The sequence below is a fragment of the Macrobrachium nipponense genome, chromosome 35 (genome assembly GCF_015104395.2).
Source record: "Macrobrachium nipponense isolate FS-2020 chromosome 35, ASM1510439v2, whole genome shotgun sequence".
NCBI lineage: Eukaryota > Metazoa > Arthropoda > Malacostraca > Decapoda > Palaemonidae > Macrobrachium > Macrobrachium nipponense.
This window is the reverse complement of record NC_061096.1, coordinates 31,842,086-31,861,507: the sequence shown is the minus strand read 5'-3', so window position 1 is coordinate 31,861,507 and position 19,422 is coordinate 31,842,086. Positions and strand designations below refer to the sequence as shown.

At 38.7% G+C, this 19,422-nt stretch overlaps 1 protein-coding gene across 1 annotated transcript in view; it reads left to right on the top strand.

The window, feature by feature from the left end:
* LOC135208552 (uncharacterized) overlaps positions 1–19,422 on the top strand; it is a 238,518-nt gene that overhangs the window by 53,533 nt on the left and 165,563 nt on the right. The window contains exons 9-14 of the mRNA XM_064240864.1: positions 269–5,560; positions 10,512–10,622; positions 10,924–11,053; positions 12,277–12,323; positions 13,007–13,312; positions 13,848–13,968. Of these exons, the coding sequence (XP_064096934.1) occupies positions 269–5,560; positions 10,512–10,622; positions 10,924–11,053; positions 12,277–12,323; positions 13,007–13,312; positions 13,848–13,968 (6,007 nt within the window). The remainder of the gene's footprint in view (positions 1–268; positions 5,561–10,511; positions 10,623–10,923; positions 11,054–12,276; positions 12,324–13,006; positions 13,313–13,847; positions 13,969–19,422) is intronic.

Sequence of the window (19,422 nt, the reverse complement as noted above, 5' to 3'; positions counted from 1 at the left end):
TAGAGACTTGCAACAGAACTGTACAGTAGAAAGAGAAGTGTTTGCTAACGTCGTCATCAGAGTAAAGCATGCCTTAGGCTATTTTTTTTACCACATCTATAAATCTCTGTCTTCCATTTGAGATTATCTTTTTTGAAGTTCTGGAGAGTTCAGTATTTAAAAAGTTGGCAGTTACATAGGCTACTTTTAGTGAGATCAGTGTAAAATCTTCCAATCACCTGTCTTATTTCTGGATTTCTTTTTTCTTCTTTATTTTCTTCCTTTGTAGCTAAACCCTCCACCTTTGGAAGGCTTGAGAGGAAGTGGCAGTCGATTACAGAATCAAGTTCTGACCTCAAAGAAAAGATCTGTCACAAGCCCAGTTAGCCCTCTTACGAAACCTGTTAACAGTGAAAGCATTAAGGGCTCTTCAAGTCCCCGAACTGTCTATAAAGTTGATCCGAAATGCCAAGTAGATAGCCGAAGAGTAATCACCCCCATGAGGAGTGAAAGTCCTGAAGCAAGTGATATAACATATGCCCGATTAGGTAATAAAGATTCTGTCTCAAGTCCCACTAGATCCAAAGTCAGATTATTCTTGAAGGGAGAATCCAAGAAAGCCTCTGTTTCACCTGATTCAAAAGTCAGAAGTCTTGTTCTTCCAAATCAGACCGAAAATCAAGGATCTTTAAAATCTAAAAGCACTAAATCTTTTTCCAACTTTAGAGAAAAATTAAAGAATAATTCTCTTCCAAGAACCAAATCCACAAATACTAAATCTGATTCTATAACAAAATCACTTAGTAAGAATAATAAAGACATGAAACTCAAAACAGTTGGTGTTAGTAGTAGAAATTCTGTACCAAAGGAAACACAGCTGGTGAGCAAACATGAAAATCAGAAGCCTGTTTTAAATTTAGCCTTCAGGTCTGAGCCAGCTAAATCTAAGGTAGATGTAAAGAAATTTAAAGATTTAACCAAAGGTAAAACAGATGTACCCAAAACAAAAGACTTACCCAAAGATAAAACAAGTGTACCTAAAACTAATTTGAGCACAAATAATGCACTTGATAAAGATAATGGCAAAAGTGTCAAAGGTTCCCTGGACCAGACCATTGTTGACACAAAAACTGTTGGTAAGTTAGAAAATGATAGAGACACAGGATTTTTTTCGTGTTCATCAATGGAAGATAGCTACTTTTCAAATGCCACTGGTGATGAAGATGATAAAAAAGGTGAAAATACTAGTCAGACATTTGCATGGGGAAACCAGTCTCAGACACTACCAAAGGATTTTGTTATGTCTCCATGGGCAAAATTTGAAGATGTTGACTGGGGCACTAAGAATGTAGTTGCAAGTGATGAAAGATGTGATAACAACACTCAGGGTGCTTCCATACAGTCAGAACCAGGAGATTCAGAAAAGAAGAGCAACACTGATGTTTTTCTAAAAACCAGAACAGAGGACACAACTAAAGAAGAAATTGGTGATGGTTTAGCGCATCAAGTTACTAATACAGATTTGCAGCATAGTAATGCTAATGTTATGGATAAAGGTCACAGGGGTGATGATTGTAAGAATGAAGATAACAGTAAAATTGAAGAATTCCAGATTTCGAGTGGAGAAGAACCTAGAAGTGGTGACATGAAACCTACAACTCCTTTCCCTGCCACCTTGAGACAGGTAGAAAATTCAAAGGTAGAAAGTGAAGTTGGAGACTCCATTGTAGGCACCCCTTCAGAAAAACTAAGAGAAGCCATGAAGTCTTGGGTGTCATTTGATGATCAGGGTTTACGGAATTTTAGTAGCGAGTCTCAAGAGAGAGTTACTGAAAGCACCGTTCAACCTGAGAAGAGAGAAAAGCGAGCAAGTGGTAAAGATTATGAGAATGTTTGGTTTGGACCAGTTAAGTTTGAAAAAAATAATGAGAACATGCCATTTGATGATGAAGATTGTGATGAAGAATTTAAAGTCTATGCTAGTGTAAGGCCATTTGGAGATGATGGAGATAAGTCATCTGTTGGTTCGGATGAAGATTCCTTTGTGAAGATTGTTGAAGAGTTTCTTGGCCATGAGAATAATGCTGACAATGATAAACCTTCCCAAGATTCTCTACCTTCTTTAGTTGAGAAAAATGAACTTGTGATATTGGGTCCCGCAGAAGATGTCATGCAGAAACCAATGAGGTTTGATAGAATATTTAAACTAGACATTGGCAATCATGAACTTTTTAACACTAGGTATACAGATGTCACACCTAGTGCTTTTCTGACTAATATCATAACTAAACCATTCTTGTTGGATACTTATTCAGTGATTCCAGTTTTGAAGCATAACTTTGAATACGCTCTATGTCGATTTGAAATTGATTACAAAGGGATTGCTTTCTTGAATAAAGATATTAAAGTATATATGTATAGTCCCCCCTTGCAAGATTTATACGAAGAATTCTTGCAAGAATATGCTAGTGAATTACCTCAAGTAGAGTCTAAGTCAATTTATCCTCAGTATATTTTAGGTGCCATAAATGAATGTTTAGAAGCAGAAATTCTGGAACTAACATTTTTACAAGATTTCAGTGTTTCCAAGCTAACGCCTGTTTATGGTTTTTACAATATTTCTGAATCTGAAGGGTCTGCTGATTTCCACAGATGTGTGTTAACTGAAACAGATATCAGTATATGCACAACAGAAATTTTGATATCTATTCCTTTACCACCCTCAGATTTTGTGGATAATTCTCTCCCCAAAAATTTAACCCTTTCATCCCATTTATTGAGTAATAGGGAAGGTCCTGTGAAAAAGGGGATTGATTTAGATGAATGCCACAGTGCAGATAATACATACAAAAGTTGTGAAAGCCTCATAACTTCATGTGAAAAAGAAGAAAAAATTGTTACTGATGAAAATCTTTTAGTAGATCATATGGAAGATCTTTCTGTGAATAACAACAGTTCTAAGAACAAAATGGTAAAAGATGTTGTATTATCTGAGAATGGCCTAAATGTGCTGCATGCTTTAGAGAGAGTAGAAAGATTCGAGTTGGAATCTGTAGCCCAGGACATGACATCCCTGCCAGAACTAGACAATGGTGTAACATTTATAGAACCACCAGAAATTGCCAGTGAAAAACCAGCTGTTGAGCTAGAATGTGGGATTTTGCAGAGTTATGATGACAAGAATACCATTTTGATTGGAGAGAAGACAAGTTTAAATGATCCTTGTTCATTAGATATTCCACAGATTCTGATTCATGCGCCTAGTGATGAATTTGTACCGGACATTGATAAGCCACTACAGACAGAGACTGATAGAGCTGTTCAAGAATGTGAAAAGATCTATGAACGTGGAAACTACTTAAACACTGCTGAAAGGGATGAAGATGAATCTGATTACACAAGTGATATGGAAGGTATTCCTGTTTGTTCTTTGGCAGAAGAGGAAATGCTCAGGGCACTAATGTATGCATCTGCAGAAGAAGCAACGCAGGAATTCATTGATGTATTTGTAATGAGTAATAAGCAGTCCCAGCTGCCAGAACGAGTACAGGCAAAAGTTAAAAGAGTAGAAAAAGAACCCTTTATTCATGCTTTTGTTGAGGAGGAAGTGGTTTATACTATGCCTGACTTTTACATGAATGAAGATATGTACGTGAATCATGTTAAAGAAAGTAATGAGGATAAACAAGCCACTGTATGTACTGCTAATGAGAATACCCATGTGTGTGGTAGTGAAGCTAGCACACAGGTTTCAGAAAGTATTCCTCTTGTTTTTACAGCAGCTGAAGAGGAGACTTTTTTACTAGCTCCAGAATATGATAGCCGGCAAGAATGCACTCTCCCTGATGTGGTACTTGCTGTGCAAAGTGTTGAACCATCGCAGCTGACTGTAGTGGATCTCAGTAAACTTGATATTTTGGAAAGTAATCCAGACCTTGAAGACATTCCAAACCTTGATTCATTTGACTCTATTCCAGACCTTGCCACATCTGACTCCAATATTCAAGAGAATATTTCTGAGAGTATAGATGATAAAAATAACAAAGATATTACTGACCAGTTTGCTCTCAGTAAGACTTATTCTACCTGTGGATCCTCTGAGAATGTTGTGGTTAATTTTAGTGATACTTATTGCCCTGATACTATATCAGATAGAGAGAGAGGAAACCTGTCAGACATATTTTCTGAAGAATTATTAACTTCTGGTGATATGATGGTTGACCAGGGCAAGACTTTATATATGGATTATGGTACAGGTACCACTCATGTACATGAATTTGATATAACAGATGATTCATTTTGTCCATCGAAACACAGAGTCATGGAATCTGGCATTCCTTCTTATTCAGCATTCCTGAAATCAACACCACCATTAAGTGTATCCTTGTTATCTCAGGATCTGTCTGCAGATTGTGGTAGTTTTAAAGATGCCAAAGATGTTGAATCAATTGATAATTCTGCAGTTCTTCAGTATTGGGCAAGTATTATGAAAGGTAGGAGGAATTATGGTAACATTGGTGCCATTGCTAATTTTTCACTTTATACTGAAGATAAAGCTGTTGTAGAACCGGGGTCAGTGCCAATACCAAAATTGAATTATTCTAAGGAAGAGAAGGAAATTTGCAATATGTTCAGAAAGGAAAATGACATAGATGACAAGATCTACTTTTTGAGTTGTTCACCAGATTCTGCATTTGATGGAACAGATTTTCTGCTTCCTATGGAAGAGGAAGAGGAAGACTGGCTGAAAGACCTTGAAGATGTTGATGAAGAAGGCGAGGCTTTTGATAGTGAGTTTGAGTTTGGTGAGATGGAACTGGAGCTTGAGACAGATTGTTCAGTGATGGGGAAGTTGTCACCAAAATTTCATAGCAAGAGATTAGAACACAAAAGAAGGTTAGAGGGGGATGTGAGTATGATGCAGGATGCATGTTCTTTGAAAAAGTCAACTGAAAAAGAAGAACAGCAACTGAAACAGGACATGTCCGTAGAAAGGGGATGGTTGATGGATGGAATAAGGCATACAACTAAAGGACTTTATAATCTTTTCTTTTATGGACAGACTCCAGGGGATAAGAGAGCTGAGGCTAGTGCAGTGACTGAAGGTATAGATGTTGCAGAATCTAAAGATGTAACCTCAGAAAGCAGTCATCAGGCAACTATCAAAACATTAAAAGACAGTGATGGAAGTAAGGAAATAAATGTTCCAAAATCGATGACAAGTAGTGAACTTATTAATATGACTGAATCAGATTTCAGTACAGCTTCCTGCTCTCACCTAGAAAAAGGTGCTAGACCAAAAACTCAACCGCCATCAGAGTTGGTGTGCATGCCTGCTACCTCACCAGAAAATATATCAAATTATCAATCTCATTTTATGGAGCCTTTAAGGCTTCCTGAAGTAAATACTAGAAATACAGATACTGGGAAAGAGGAGTCAGCTGAGCAAGATTATGAGAACCTTCTCTGGGGGGATTTGGATCTTCAGGAAAGAGAGGATATCAGAATGTTTGCACAAGTTGCAGAGATTTCAGTTCTTGAAGAGCAAAATAGAGAAGCACTCCGTCTTCTGCTGACCAAGGTTCTGCAAGTTGGCTTGTTGTTGTGTGTACTCCAGAGTGCTGTATGCTGCGCCCATTTCTGCCAGTCTTACTGGAGAGTTTTGGCAAAAAATTATAGTTGCTTTTTCTTTTGCTTAATTGTTCCTTTAAAATCGTTTTTTACAGAATACTAATGCCTGCCAGTGCATGCTTTTTGTGATTATTATTACAGTTACTAAATGTATTTTTTGGTAATTTCACCAGATTTGTGTTTTATATGCCAACTTAAAGACCTAGTGACTAATTTTTTCTTGAGCAGTTCAGCTTAATATTTGCCTTAAGTTTTTGTACAGAACTGACATTGAGTAACAAGGTGTGCAGAGCTTTCCCGATGGGTAATTATATACCATAATTAGATCAAGTATGTTTACTATTGGTACCGTAGTTTTGAGCCTATTTATTTTTGTTCTATAGGATATTTATGACAGGGAAAAGATATATACTTATAAGACCTAGAGAATCACAATGGTAAGTTTGCTTGTGTCTGTAAACCTTGATGCATTGGAACCTCTTATAGGAGTATGCTTTTTGCTGAATCTGAAATCCATCTACTGTACCGTATTACATAGAGTGTGTTGAGTTTAATTTTAATTTATTTGCTGTCTGTGTTATGAAACTCTAATGATATACTGTAATGCTACAGTATTCAATTTTGCTACTTAACCCTCTTGCTGCCACTTCTATGTAAGTGGGACAGATATACAGTACGTATAAAGCTTATCAGCACAGATACATAATTTTAAGGTGTCGTGAGAGTAGCTATCGGTCTTTGTGGTCTGTTGCATCTTGCGCATTTATGTGGGTTATATATTTGTTGTATTATCATAGGTGCTAGTATTGGGCAAGAGTTTGTTTTAGCAAAACGAAATATTAATAATGCCTGTGTATTGCAGTGTCCCTCTTTCATGGAGGTTCTTTTTGATAATACTAAAATTATGAGGACTCTTGAATATGATTGAACAGTTTCACAGTCTCTTTCCAATATTAATTACTGGATCACATATTCATGGATGGTTTTTTATACTGTATGAGCAGTCTCTGTATCAAAGTAGAAGATTTAAGTTTATGCAGAGATATTGATTGAATACAGTAGATGTAAAAGTAGCAGAACGGCACCTCTATGTTTCAGTTGCAATGAATGAGAAATTTGGTTTCATTAGAGGTAGAGCTACAGTTGACATTGTCTTTATAATAAGATAGTAATAGAAAAAAAGGCTGGAAGGTAATTACAAGCTCATTTATAGACCTAGAAAAGTTGTTTGCTTAAGAAAGAGGGAAGAGCCAGAAAAGTTAGGTAGGCTAGTTGACATTATAAACAAAAGAGTAAGGATACTTGTAATAGCAGCCACTGGTTCAAGAGAAATGTTTGAAGTTAGTGTTGGTTTACATTAGGGATTGGAAGTTGGCCCATTTCTGGTTGTACTGATTATGAATGCATTGAGTGAATGGATAAGGAATGAAAACCTCCAGGGACTGTTATGTGCAGGTGATTAGGTGATTAGAGCAAAGACTGAAAAAGAATTACAAGGAAGGTAAGAGGGCAAATGTGGCAGGGAGGTAATAGCTAATGTATACATGATAGAAGAGGCCTTGATTTAAAGCAAGTAGAGAATTTAAAATATTTCGGATTTTCTTTAAGCTGGGTGGAAGGTTGTGAAGCTGAGGTTGAATGTGTGGTAAAAGCAGCTGGGGTGAAATAGAGGGAGGTAGCAGGAGTAGAATGCCAAGTGTACTGAAAATAAAGATGTATGGCACTGTAATCAGACCAGTCATAATGTATTCTTTAGAAACTTGGCCAATGAATGGGAAGGAGGAATAGAAGGTGGAGTGAACAGATTTAGGAATGATTATGTGAATTTTCTGGTTCCCATTGCATGAGAGGTTGGAAAATGAAGAAATTAGAACCTGGTGGTAAAGATTATTTGTATAAGGGAGTTAAGATTGAGTTGGCATGTGTATGTGCCAAGGATGAGTGATGGGGAAGGAGGGAAGGAGTGAAAAGGGCTTGGTTGGAGCCAGTGAAGGGCAGAAGGCCAAGAGGGATCCAGATGGTGCAATAAAGTGATAGAGGATTTGGTAAAGAATGATTTAGTAGAGGATGCACTTTGTTCTGATAGAAATCATTGGAGGAGGCACATCAAGGACCTTTAGCTTTCGGATAGCAAAGGGGATCACGAAGACAAACTTTGGTTGTTGATTCTCAAAGCTATTGTTATACCATAGGCATCTTGTTAAGAATTGCATGATAGATATAAAAGGGATTTTTCTCTGATGGTTCTTGCTTGTGATAGGTAAGGGTAATACAGTGCTTGGAACCCCGATAGTTTCAGTATCTCAAGGCCAGTTACTTACCAATTAGTAAAGGCTGTACCAGTAAATTTGGTACATATATCCTTTAGAAAATATGTAGATCTTCATGAATGTCAAGTTTCTTTGGGTGTATCACTATTTGTGGACTTATTATGCCATGTCAAGCAATATTCATGTCCATTATATATGACATAGTTGTCATTCTTCTCTAGGATACTTAAAATTATTTGGTGTGCTGTTGATTGGTCTAATTATCAAGTTTGTAATAGGTGAAAATTTGTGAGATTTTGTGTCTGCTTAACAAGTGGACTAAAAGCATCCTAAGTTTAAGGATGTATTTTCCAAAAGGTAACAGACAGAATTTGTTGGAGTGTTATTAAGTGAGTAGTTACCACTCAAAAATTCTATTTTCAGTTTTTATACTATTTTAAACAAACTCGGTGAATCTTCTACTTGTCTTTTTTTCATTTTAAATTTTCTGAATCAGTTTATTAGTTTGATTATTTACCTAGGGATTTAACATTGTAAGGAAGTATTATTTTGTAGAATGTGACTTGAACAGAGGATTTTTCTGTTTATTCTTAAGATGCTCATGATTTTTCACTTCCTTTAGAAATTTTCGTTGTCTCCTTTTTTATACAAGTCTATATATCACTTGGTTATTGAAGAGTTAGTCTTAGTTTTTCATGTTTGTGACATTTTGGTTGCTTAATATTTTATCCTTCCTTTATTTGTCAGCATAAGTTTTGTACAGGTACCTTAGTACAGAGATAAGACAGTTGTAGTAAAAATATGTATTATCCCAGTGTTGCTTGAATTTAATTCTTTAACTTTTTGTATAATTGTCATCATAACATTATCGATTACTTTGCAATTCTTTATTTATTTTTATTACAAGTAGTACAGTACTTTACAAAAGGCAATCCTGGTAAAGTGGGTTTTGTAGGTACATGCACTTTATGATGAATTAAAATGATTTTTCTCAAATGCTAGGGAATAGATTTAGGGTGTTACTGCTTTATGAACAGTTGGTGACAATTAGTTCGAAAGCTATGATTTAGGTCGGTTTTTGGGTAAATGTATCATAATGTACATTGTTTATCATTAAAAAGGGAGTGCAATGTTTAAACTCTATTCAGCGGTTTTTGATACAATAATAGAAATTGACTGGTTCAGGTATCTTTTAGTTGGGCAGGTTGTAACTGACATTGTTTTACAAGAAAGGCTAGAAAATTCAGGCTGTTTCAGGCTAAGCAAATAGGTTGAGTAGTTTTGTGAGGCTGTCATATTAGGGATTATATATAAATTCGTAGCTACCCCACTTGACTTTGGTGAGTGTAAGGATAGAGTTTCCGTGAGAACAAGAGCTTTTCAATTGATTTTGAGGAAAGTCATGATTTAAGGAGTTTCTTTTCTTTCTCAAACAAAGATGATTAAACAAGGACTCGTACACACCACTCTCATTTGCAGTTCTCTTACCACAATTTTTAACATTAAATTTATTATATCATGTTAGATATAAGGAGGAATGTTTAGGCCCTATAACACTTCTGTCAAGTATTGATTTCCCTGATTTGATTGCTTTTCTATCAAAAGAAAATTACTCAGGCAGTTGGTAAGTTTTTTCAGGCAACTTCTCTAGTTTGTTCTCATCCATGGTTTCCAAATATGAATGGTTTGTCCATAAATACAGTGCGACATTCATTGCCACACCTTTATGGGTCATGGAATATGAATGGAAACAACTGGAGTTTTGCTGAGAAAGGTTTTTATTTAAACTTTTGCTCAAATAGTTTTGATGTACAGGATATGAAATTTTATTGCAGGTCAGCTGTTGCTCTTGCTATTTTACATCACTAACCTCATTTTTGTTGTTGCTATTTATTAACTAATACACTAATGCACCAGACTTTTTGAATGTCTTCGATTTCAGAGAGACTTGGTCATGGGTCATGTAGTGTAAGCTTTATCATACTTCATGAATTTGGACTATTGTCCTGATAAGTAGATGTTATTACACGCACAATATATTTTCATCTTTGTTGTGAACTTTCACTACATAACTCCTTGCTGTGTCATTATTTTCTGGCTGATGAATCAATCATGAGCAGCATGTTGCTTTTTAATTGTCACAATTATATATTATGATGTATTGATTTTTAGCAGCAATTCTTATGATTCAACAGTGAACAATTTTTAAATTTCATAGGTTAAGGCTTTTATGTAATAGAGAACCTTTCAGCATATAGTTCATTCAGTTTTCTTGGTTACCCAGAACATGTTTCGAGATGTCTTATTAAGCTGATTTTTTATTTATCTTATGGCTCCATCCTCATAGGAAATATATACTGTTTTCTTGTTATGTATCAATTCTGGTAAGAATTGTATTGCACAGTTAACTGCCTGCAGTATGCTACCCATCATAGACTTTTTTTTGCATAGAATAAATGTACTGATATTCATGTACTGTACAGTTACTGGTATGAAGTACTGCGTAGAGCCCTGTTATCAAACATAAATAATCATGGTCAGAAGGAAGTTTTGGTAATAATAGCTTAGATTTTTATGTATGTAGTTCTATTATTTTGACTTAATGGTATTAATTTTTACATTTTACTGCAGCGCCCTTCATCCAGACATGAAGAACTGAAGGAACGAGCAAGGCACCTTTTGGAACAAGCGAGAAGAGAAGCAATTCAGAACCATCCTGCCCCACAGAGATCTTTATCAAAGGTACAGTAGAAGTTATGTTGTTCACATTGTATCTTTCCTTTATATATAGACATGGATATATAAATTCCATTGTAAGCTGTAATCATTTATAGATCTGGATCTTTACTGCAAACTGCTTTGTTTGTTATTCATTTATTTTTGTAATTTTAAAAGCATTTTGCATTTTTCCAGCATAAAAAGTAACGTTCCTTGGAGAGAAGTAAAAGGCTGTATGGGTATTTCTAGTTATATTGTTAATTTCTTTTGTGTTGACTGATTTGAATACTGTAAATGGTATAAATCTAAATCTTATAACTTTCAGGAAGAGGAAGAAAGACAAGCTCAATTAAGAGAAAGAGCAAGAAGATTGATTGCGGAAGCAAAACAAGGGGTAGTTTCGCCTTCCACGCTACAAACCACTGCCCATCCTCATGTACGGGACCACGCACATGGTAAGTTTGGTTGTTATTTAGTATTGATCTGGTTGGTTAACAGTAATAAAGGGACCAAAGTCCAATTGAGAAGTTTCTGTTGTACATGGATTGTATGTTGAATTATTTGCTTTCATGATTCTTGAGTTTACAATATAATTTTTTTTCTTACTGAAAGTATCTCATGTTTTTTGGGTGTAATGCACATGACAGCAGAAAATGCCTGCATTTCATTAGCTAACATAGCACTGTAATGGAAGTGAGGACAAGTTTTTGTAATCCTGACCATGTGAGTGTAAAGTTGCATTGCAATAATCATCAGTTTGCTACATCTCTCAGTGAAAGCGTTACATTTAATATAACAGAATCACTGAATCTGAATGTTCACACTTAGAATCATTATTTGTACAAAAATGAAAATAGTAAGACATATGTACCATTAGGATATCATGATTTAAAAAGTTTTTATAAATTCTAGCCTTCAATGATATTTAATTTTAGGTTTGTTACATCTGTAGAAAAATTCAGTTTAGTTCACATTTACACAGATTAAAAAGAGAGAGAGATATATATATATAGTGTGTGGGTTGTTCACTATCATTTCATATTCCTACTGTATTTGCAGTAATTTTATGTTCACAGTTTTTTTTTTCATATAATTCAACAGCAATTTGCCATTCTTAAACAAAAGAAAATTATGATGTTTTTGTTGTCATGGCATGGACTATGTACAAGTTCGTTAGGATTATGATGGTTGCGTCAGTAATAAGTGTGTAAACACTTTTATGTTATTACAAATAGTACCTTAAATAAGTTTAACAGCTGTTGAATTTGCATAGCTTTTACATTGTTTTAGGTATATTTTGGGTAACAAAAAATTATTTACAGTTCTTGCTGTATACAGGGGGATGTGCATAGGTAATATATATGATATGTATTTACAAATGTGCAAGACAAGTACTGTGCCATTGTGTGTGGATTTTAGCTGAGAAGCTTTTTGAATCATGCAGAGGAGTTGTAGCCAAATTCTTACGTTGTGTCCCTAATGTTCCCGTATTTACCTTTTAGTACTTTCATATTCTGTTGAGAAAATGGTTACCAGGTCTCTTTATTCATTATTTTGGGTGTGTTTACATGTGTGTAAAACGAATTTTAATAAGTCTGCCATTCTTTTATTGATATTCACTCTTTCATAGAATATATTTTTTAATCTAACTCATAATTCCTGTTTCTTTTACTTGCAGATGATAGTGATGAAAGAAAAGATCATCATCCTGTACACATCACAGAGGTAAGGTTTTATTTTAAAGAATAGTAAATAATACTGTAAAAGTGTTGTGCAGTATAAGTATATGGATATATTGATTTGAGTTGGAGTTACTGAGTGTTGCTCTGCTGGATCTGAAGATACAAATTTGGATCTGGCCTCGGTATTTTTAGATTAAAAGGAACTGTTATATCTCTTGCTTGACTACTAAATTATTATTGCTAAATAATAACTGTACAGTAATTTACTTTTCAATGTATGAATGGAACATTTCTCAATATCTTGCAATGAGGTAATATGCAAATTGTAAATCTCATTATGTGATAAGTGTTCAAGGGAGAAACAGAATCATTTTAACTTTTACATATGGAACTTCTTGGGCACAAATGAAATTTGATCTTTTACCTTCATGATTATGTTTAAGATCATGTGGTTATTAAGTTTTTCAGGAACTGATCCTGAAATGTTCCCTTTCATTCTCAGTAAACTTAACTTTAGTAAAGTTTATTTTCAGAAACATTGGGCAGAAAATTCTAAACCATGAACTTTCTTTTGGAATTTTTTAATTATTTGTGGGTTTTATGACTGAAGTGTTAATATAACAGGAAGTGGATTCTGAAATATTTTGGGATAACTATTGAAAATCAGTCATATGTGAGTGCATGTTTTAAAGGGCAAATTTTATGTGATATTTTACTTTCTTACAGGAAAATGGAAACATTATCTCTTCAGCTATTAGTGATGACTCCAAAGTACCTAATAGCAGTAGTAGTTCCATAGGAGTAGTTAACACCTCATTAGCACCATCTGCCTTTACCACAACATCACCTTCAGAAGTACAATCAGCAGTATCGTTAGCTTCGAGTCGAAATGTAGGAGGGACTCCAGTAAGTTCTAGTGAAGGAGTTAGAGAAGTTAGAGCACCTAGATTACAATCATTTAAAAACATCATGGATAGAATGTCTCCAGAAAAAGAAAATTCATCAAATTCTCCCAGAGCTTCTCCGGACAAGGTAAGGATATTCTGTAGTACAGTATTAATAATAAAAATATATTTTTTGTACCTGATATCTTTAAATTCCCAAAAATATCATTAGTGTAGATGTTACTTCTGCAGTGTCATATCCAAGAAAGAGGTGGAAATCTGAGCTATCTCACTTTATTATGTAAATTGGGGTGGTCAAAGTCTGTGTGTTATTAACACTTTAGGCAGAATTAGAAGTAACATTAATGTGCTAAATAGATATTTTCTGTATATTTTCTTTCAGTATCATGAAATAACTGTGGTAGATTAACACTGTATAATCATAAGATAATTATTGTATCACAGAAGCACACTTATTCATAAAAATGACAATCTTATAACTTTTCCTAATACTTCTACATCACATCAGAGATTAGAACAATAATCAAATTTGTTTTACCTCCACAGAAATTAAGATAAATATTTCTAGACAATAACCTCGCCACTTATTAAGCATAATGGCATTAGTGAAATTTTAATAGACAGGCTTGTTTTAAAAGATACATTGCTTTTGTCATTTGCAGCAAACCTGTGAGTCCAGTCGATATCTTCAGAATGAGTTAGAGTCATTGGAGAGAGAACAGCAACAAATTGATGAGCAAGCAGCCAAACTTGAGAAGAGATTAAGAAAAGTTATGGAACTCAGTAAGTACAGTAGCCATTTTTTTTGTATGTAAATGCAAATAGTCCTTGCAAATCAGACCCAAGGAATAACATTTTCATTTTCTAACTTGTGTGTAAATTAAGCTATGGAAATTCCTGATAGTTGAAGTGCAGTTAAGAAAGACAAAAGAAATAAAAAGTTCAAATGCTTAGTTTTTTTAGTAGTGACATATTTTTTAATGATAGTGTTGGAAATAGGATACATTCATTTGCCAAATGCTTGGAAGTTATGTATAAAGCCTTCAGAATCTTTAAGAATTTCTTATTGTTGTAAATAGTTCAACACAAAACGTTACAAGAAAAAATGTAAATAGTAAATGCGCTCAGTATTTGGATCTTAGATTATTTTTTACAGTTTTCTGATGTGAAGGTTGTTGAGGTGAAATGTTTATTAAATGAATTGGTTTACCTGTAATACAAAGTATCTGTATAAGTGTTTGGTTCCAGAGAATAGATAAGATTGTGGTCACTGTCACCTTCAAACTTTTAATAGCTGAATTGCTAATGACCCCCATGAGAAAATACTCTCACAAGTTTAGTGCTGTATACAACACAAGGGGCATTTTCAGTGCATTGAACCCCTACACATACGGTGCCATTCACCTCTATTGCAAGGCCACTCTCACTGTGTGATGTCAAGGTATCCATACAGCACTTTAAAGGTTTTCCTTTCCTCCTTCCTCTGAGCACTTCTAAGTTAGATACTCTTATCACCAACTTACCATTTCATACAATCAACTTACCTGTCAGATATATACATAGCTAAGACTCCGTCGTCCCCGACAGAAATTCAAAATTCAAAGCTATGCACTAAATTATTCTAAAGAAATTCAAATTTCGCGCCACTCGCTACAGGTAGGTCAGGTGATCTACCGGCCTGCCCTGGGCGGCAGGACTAGGAACCATTCCCGTTTTCTACTCATATATTTTCTGTCGCCGGTGGTATCAACATCGTTGCTGCCACCTCTTGACTGGAATTCGCTTTTCTAGACAATTGATCATCTTTTTGTGGACTTTTGGTGACGTACCTGGATCGTTGTTTTGGCATTCGCTACTGTGGACTGGATTTGGACTTGCTTTTGATTTTTCTTCAAGAATGTCTGATTCAAGTGGTTGTGTGAGAATGTGTGTGAATGTAGGCTGCAAGGTGAGGATACCGAAAGCTTCGGTTGATCCTCACACTGTATGTCGCAAATGTAGGGGTTTTGATTGTTCTATTTCTAACACCTGTCATGAGTGTGAGAGGTTGAATGTTGAGGAATGGAAGACTCTAACTTCTTACTTGAAGAAGTTAGAAAGGGATAGAGTCAGAAGGGCTGCATCTAAGATTGCGGGTAGTAGTACAAGGCCTATTGAGCCTTTGGATAATTCTAACTCTTCTCTTAATTATGATTCTAATTCTGTATCAGGGCCCTCACTGGCTTTACATTCAGATTCGGCTCGGAAATTACTGAACTGAAAGCTACTCTTCACAGGATGAGATCCAAAATGGCTACCATGAAAGGTAAGGACTGTGATAGTGATTATAGTGAAGTGAGTGTCCCCAGTGTTGTGGAGGGGGCGTCTGACCGTCTCTGCGACGCTCCCAGGCCTAGACCTCTTCCAAGCTCCCAAGCCCAGAGGAGAAGGAAAGTCGAAAGCCGTACGGAGGTTGTGGAGAATTCCCCCCGGTCAGGCGTCCCTTCAGCAGGCGCTGTATATAGACAGACTGCTCAGGACCGCTATCGGAAAAGCGTCTTCAGAGAGTGCTTCTCTTCGTCCGCTTCTCCCTCTCCTAAACGAGGGTGGAAGGATTCGGACTTGTCCAGGCCCCTGAAAAGGCACTGGAGAGATCCTGTGTTGGATTCAAGCCCAGAACGCTTTTCGGAAGAAGCGCCTCCTTCCATCAAGAAGGCGAAGAGGGTTTTGACGTCCCATGATGTGGGCAAAACTCCTTCGAGGTCTCCCTCTCCCGTTCAAGAAGACGCAGGAGAGGCTTCCAAGAGGATCATTTTGGCGGTGCAGGAACAGCTATCCGCCTTGGTAGGAGTCCTTTCGAAGGATCCTCCTCGTAAGAAAGACGTGAGACTGCCGGTCAAGAAGACTCGTCTTCCTTCTCCCGTCAGGAGTGAGGCTCCTGTGGGACGTGAGTCTTTTGAGATTTACTCGGATAGAGACTCTTTGGACGATTTTGATTCGCCAGACAAGCGCGTCGCGCCAGTCAAGCGCGAGGCGTCCTACAGACGAGAAGCGTCTTCTAGGATTAGAGCGTCAGACAAGCGAGAAACGCTTTACAGGCGCGAGGATATTCCCAGATGGGATACGTCTGCCAGACCAGCAGCTTCAGCCGAGCGCGAGGTAACAACCAGGCGTGAGGATTCAGCCAAGCGCGAGGCGCCAGACAAGCATCTGACATACAAGGATGTGGCACCAGAAAGGCGCGAGACTCCAACCAGGCGCGAGAGCTTTGAGAGGCGCGAGACATCAGTCAGGCGCGAGGTGCCAGCCAAGCGCGAGGAGTCAGCCAGGCGCGAGACGCCAGCCAGGCGCGAGGATCCTGCCAGGCGCGAGGCGCCAGCCAAGCGCGAGGAGTCAGCCAGGCGCGAGGCGCCAGCCAGGCGCGAGGCGCCAGCCAGGCGCGAGGCGCCAGCCAGGCGCGAGGCGCCAGCCAGGCGCGAGGCGCCAGCCAAGCGCGAAGAGCCAGCCAAGTACGAAGAGCCAGCCAAGCATAGGAGCTCTTTACACTCTCTTAGCCCCTCTCCTATTAGGAGTTTGTCTCCCGTAGAGAGAGTTTTTGGACAGGAAGACCCGGAACGGGAAGTGGCCTCTCCTTCTGATCCGATTTTAGAAGAGGACTCAGAGGACGAGACTCACGGCAAAGAAGGGCTGTCTAACTACAAGTTTGGACAGCTTCTCCTCCTCCAGGAATACGGAGATGCATTGATCCCTGCCGCTCCTCCTTCGCCTCGTTCACTTTTTTCATGCTCTAAGACGCCGAAATCGTCGGCTTTCTTGAAGATGAGACCGACGATTTCTATGAAGAGAGCTCTTCAATCGCTGGATAGCTGGATGCTAACCAAGAAAGAGCTAGTAAGGACAGTGTTTTTGCATGCCTCCCGCTAGACTTACGGGCAAGAGAGGGATTTGGTACCAGACTGGGGAGAATATGGGTCTCACACTCCCAGCTTCAGCTGAAGCTGACTTTTCCAGTCTGGTAGATGCATCCAGGAGACATAGCCTTCACACTGCTAAGATTACTTGGGGTCTTTCAGAGTTGGATCATCTCCTCAAGGGACTTTTTCACATTCTAGAAGTCTTTAACTTCCTAGATTGGTCCCTTGGGGTGATGTCCAAGAAGGCTCATGCCCCTGAAGGGCTAGAGCCGGACGTACTCCTTGCAATTTTGTCCTGTATTGACAAGGCGGTACAGGACGGCTCAGGGGAAGTTTCTTCCTTATTTGGAGCAGGTCTCTTGAAGAAGAGATCTGTTTTTAGCGCTTTCTTGACGAAAGCAGTATCCCATTCGCAAAGAGCAGCCTTGTTATTCGCCCCTAGGTCTGATTTTCTGTTCCCTTCACAGTTGGTGAGGGATATTTCCCGATCTCTGGACGGAGGAAAAGCGGACACAGGATCTTCTCCTGCAATCTTCCAGGAAGAAGAGACCAGTGATGGTGGGAGAAAAGAAAGGGGTGTCTACTCCTGTTCGGCCCTTTCGAGGAGGCCCTCCCGCTAGAGTTACCGCTAAAAGAAAACGACCTGAGAGAAGAGAGGGTCGAGCCTCGTTCCGCCCCTTTAAAAGGGGGAAAGTGAAGTGGCGCTCCTCCAAACACCAGTAGGTGCCAGGCTCCGGGGATTTGCGGAAGCCTGGACTCTCATAGACACAGACGCTTGGTCGATGTCTGTGCTTCAGAAGGGATACCTCATTCCTTTCCTGGACAATCCTCCCCTGACGTCAACTCCGAGGGAATTGTCCGCCAATTACAAGGACCCTGTGTTGAAAGATACTCTTCAACAAATGGTGGATCAGATGTGGGACAAGAGAGCTAAAGAACTAGTGCTGGATCAAAGCTCCCCAGGGTTTTACAATCGTCTTTTCTTGGTTGCGAAAGCCTCGGGGGGGCTGGAGACCAGTTCTGGATGTCAGCGCTCTGAACAAGTTTGTTCAGAAACAGAAGTTCTCCATGGAAACCTCTGCTTCAGTCTTTGCGGCTCTTCGCCAAGGGGGATTGGATGGTGTCTCTGGATCTCCAGGACGCCTATTTTCACGTCCCGATCCATCCTTCGTCGAAGAAGTACCTCCGTTTCATGACGGGGGGAAGGATCTTCCAATTCAGAGCCTTGTGTTTCGGCCTGTCTACGGCGCCTCAGGTTTTCACAAGCCTTATGAAAAATGTGGCGAGATGGCTTCATCTGAAAGGAATCAGTATTTCTCTGTACCTAGACGACTGGCTTATCAGAGCAAAGTCAGAGAAACAGTGTTTGGAGGACCTGACTGTGACACTAAACCTGATAAAGACCTTAGGATTACTCGTGAACCTCGAGAAGTCCCAACTGATCCCCAGCCAGAACTTGGCGTCCATATCTGGGGATTCGGATGGATTCTCGGGGTTTTCGAGTATTTCCTTCTCAAGAGAGACTAACGAGAGTTTAGAAAAAGTCTCTCTCTTCCTAAGGAAGGACGTACTTCGGCGAGGGAATGGGTTGAGCCTGTTAGGGACCCTTTCCTCGCTCGAAACAGTTCTTCATCTAGGAATACTTCATCTCCGTCCTCTTCAGTTCTTCCTCAGAAGTTCGTGGAACATGAAGACAGGACTCCTCTCGGACAGTTTTCCCATTCCAGATCGATGATGAAACGCCATTTAGAATGGAGGTTACTCCCACTGAGGGAAAACAAGGGTATTCTTCCCTGGAAATACAGAGCCCAAACCTTGTATTGTTTTCCGACGCGTCGGAAAAAAGGTTTGGGGAGCAACTTTGGGAAAGAGAGAGGTGTCAGGCACTTGGAATGCTCTTCAAGTGTCCTGGCACATAAACTGCAAAGAACTGTTGGCTGTACACCTAGCTCTAAAGAGCTTCGAACCGTTAGTGAGCAACAAAATAGTACAAGTGAATGCGGACAATACAACCGCTCTTGCATACATTCGGAAGCAAGGAGGTACTCACTCGTATGCCCTTTACAAACTCGCAAGAGACCTGCTGTTGTGGACATCGCAAAGGAACATCTCTCTATTGACGAGGTTCGTTCAGGGAGTAAGGAACGTGAGAGCGGACAGGCTGAGCAGGAGGAACCAGGTCCTTCATACCGAATGGACCCTCCACTCAGACGTTTGCCGCAATCTCTGGTCTCTTTGGGGGACGCCTCATGTCGACCTCTTTGCCACGTTCCTCTCGAAGAGACTGGAAGTCTTCTGTTCAGTAGTGGAAGACCCCAGAGCTCTAGCAGTAGACGCCTTCCTG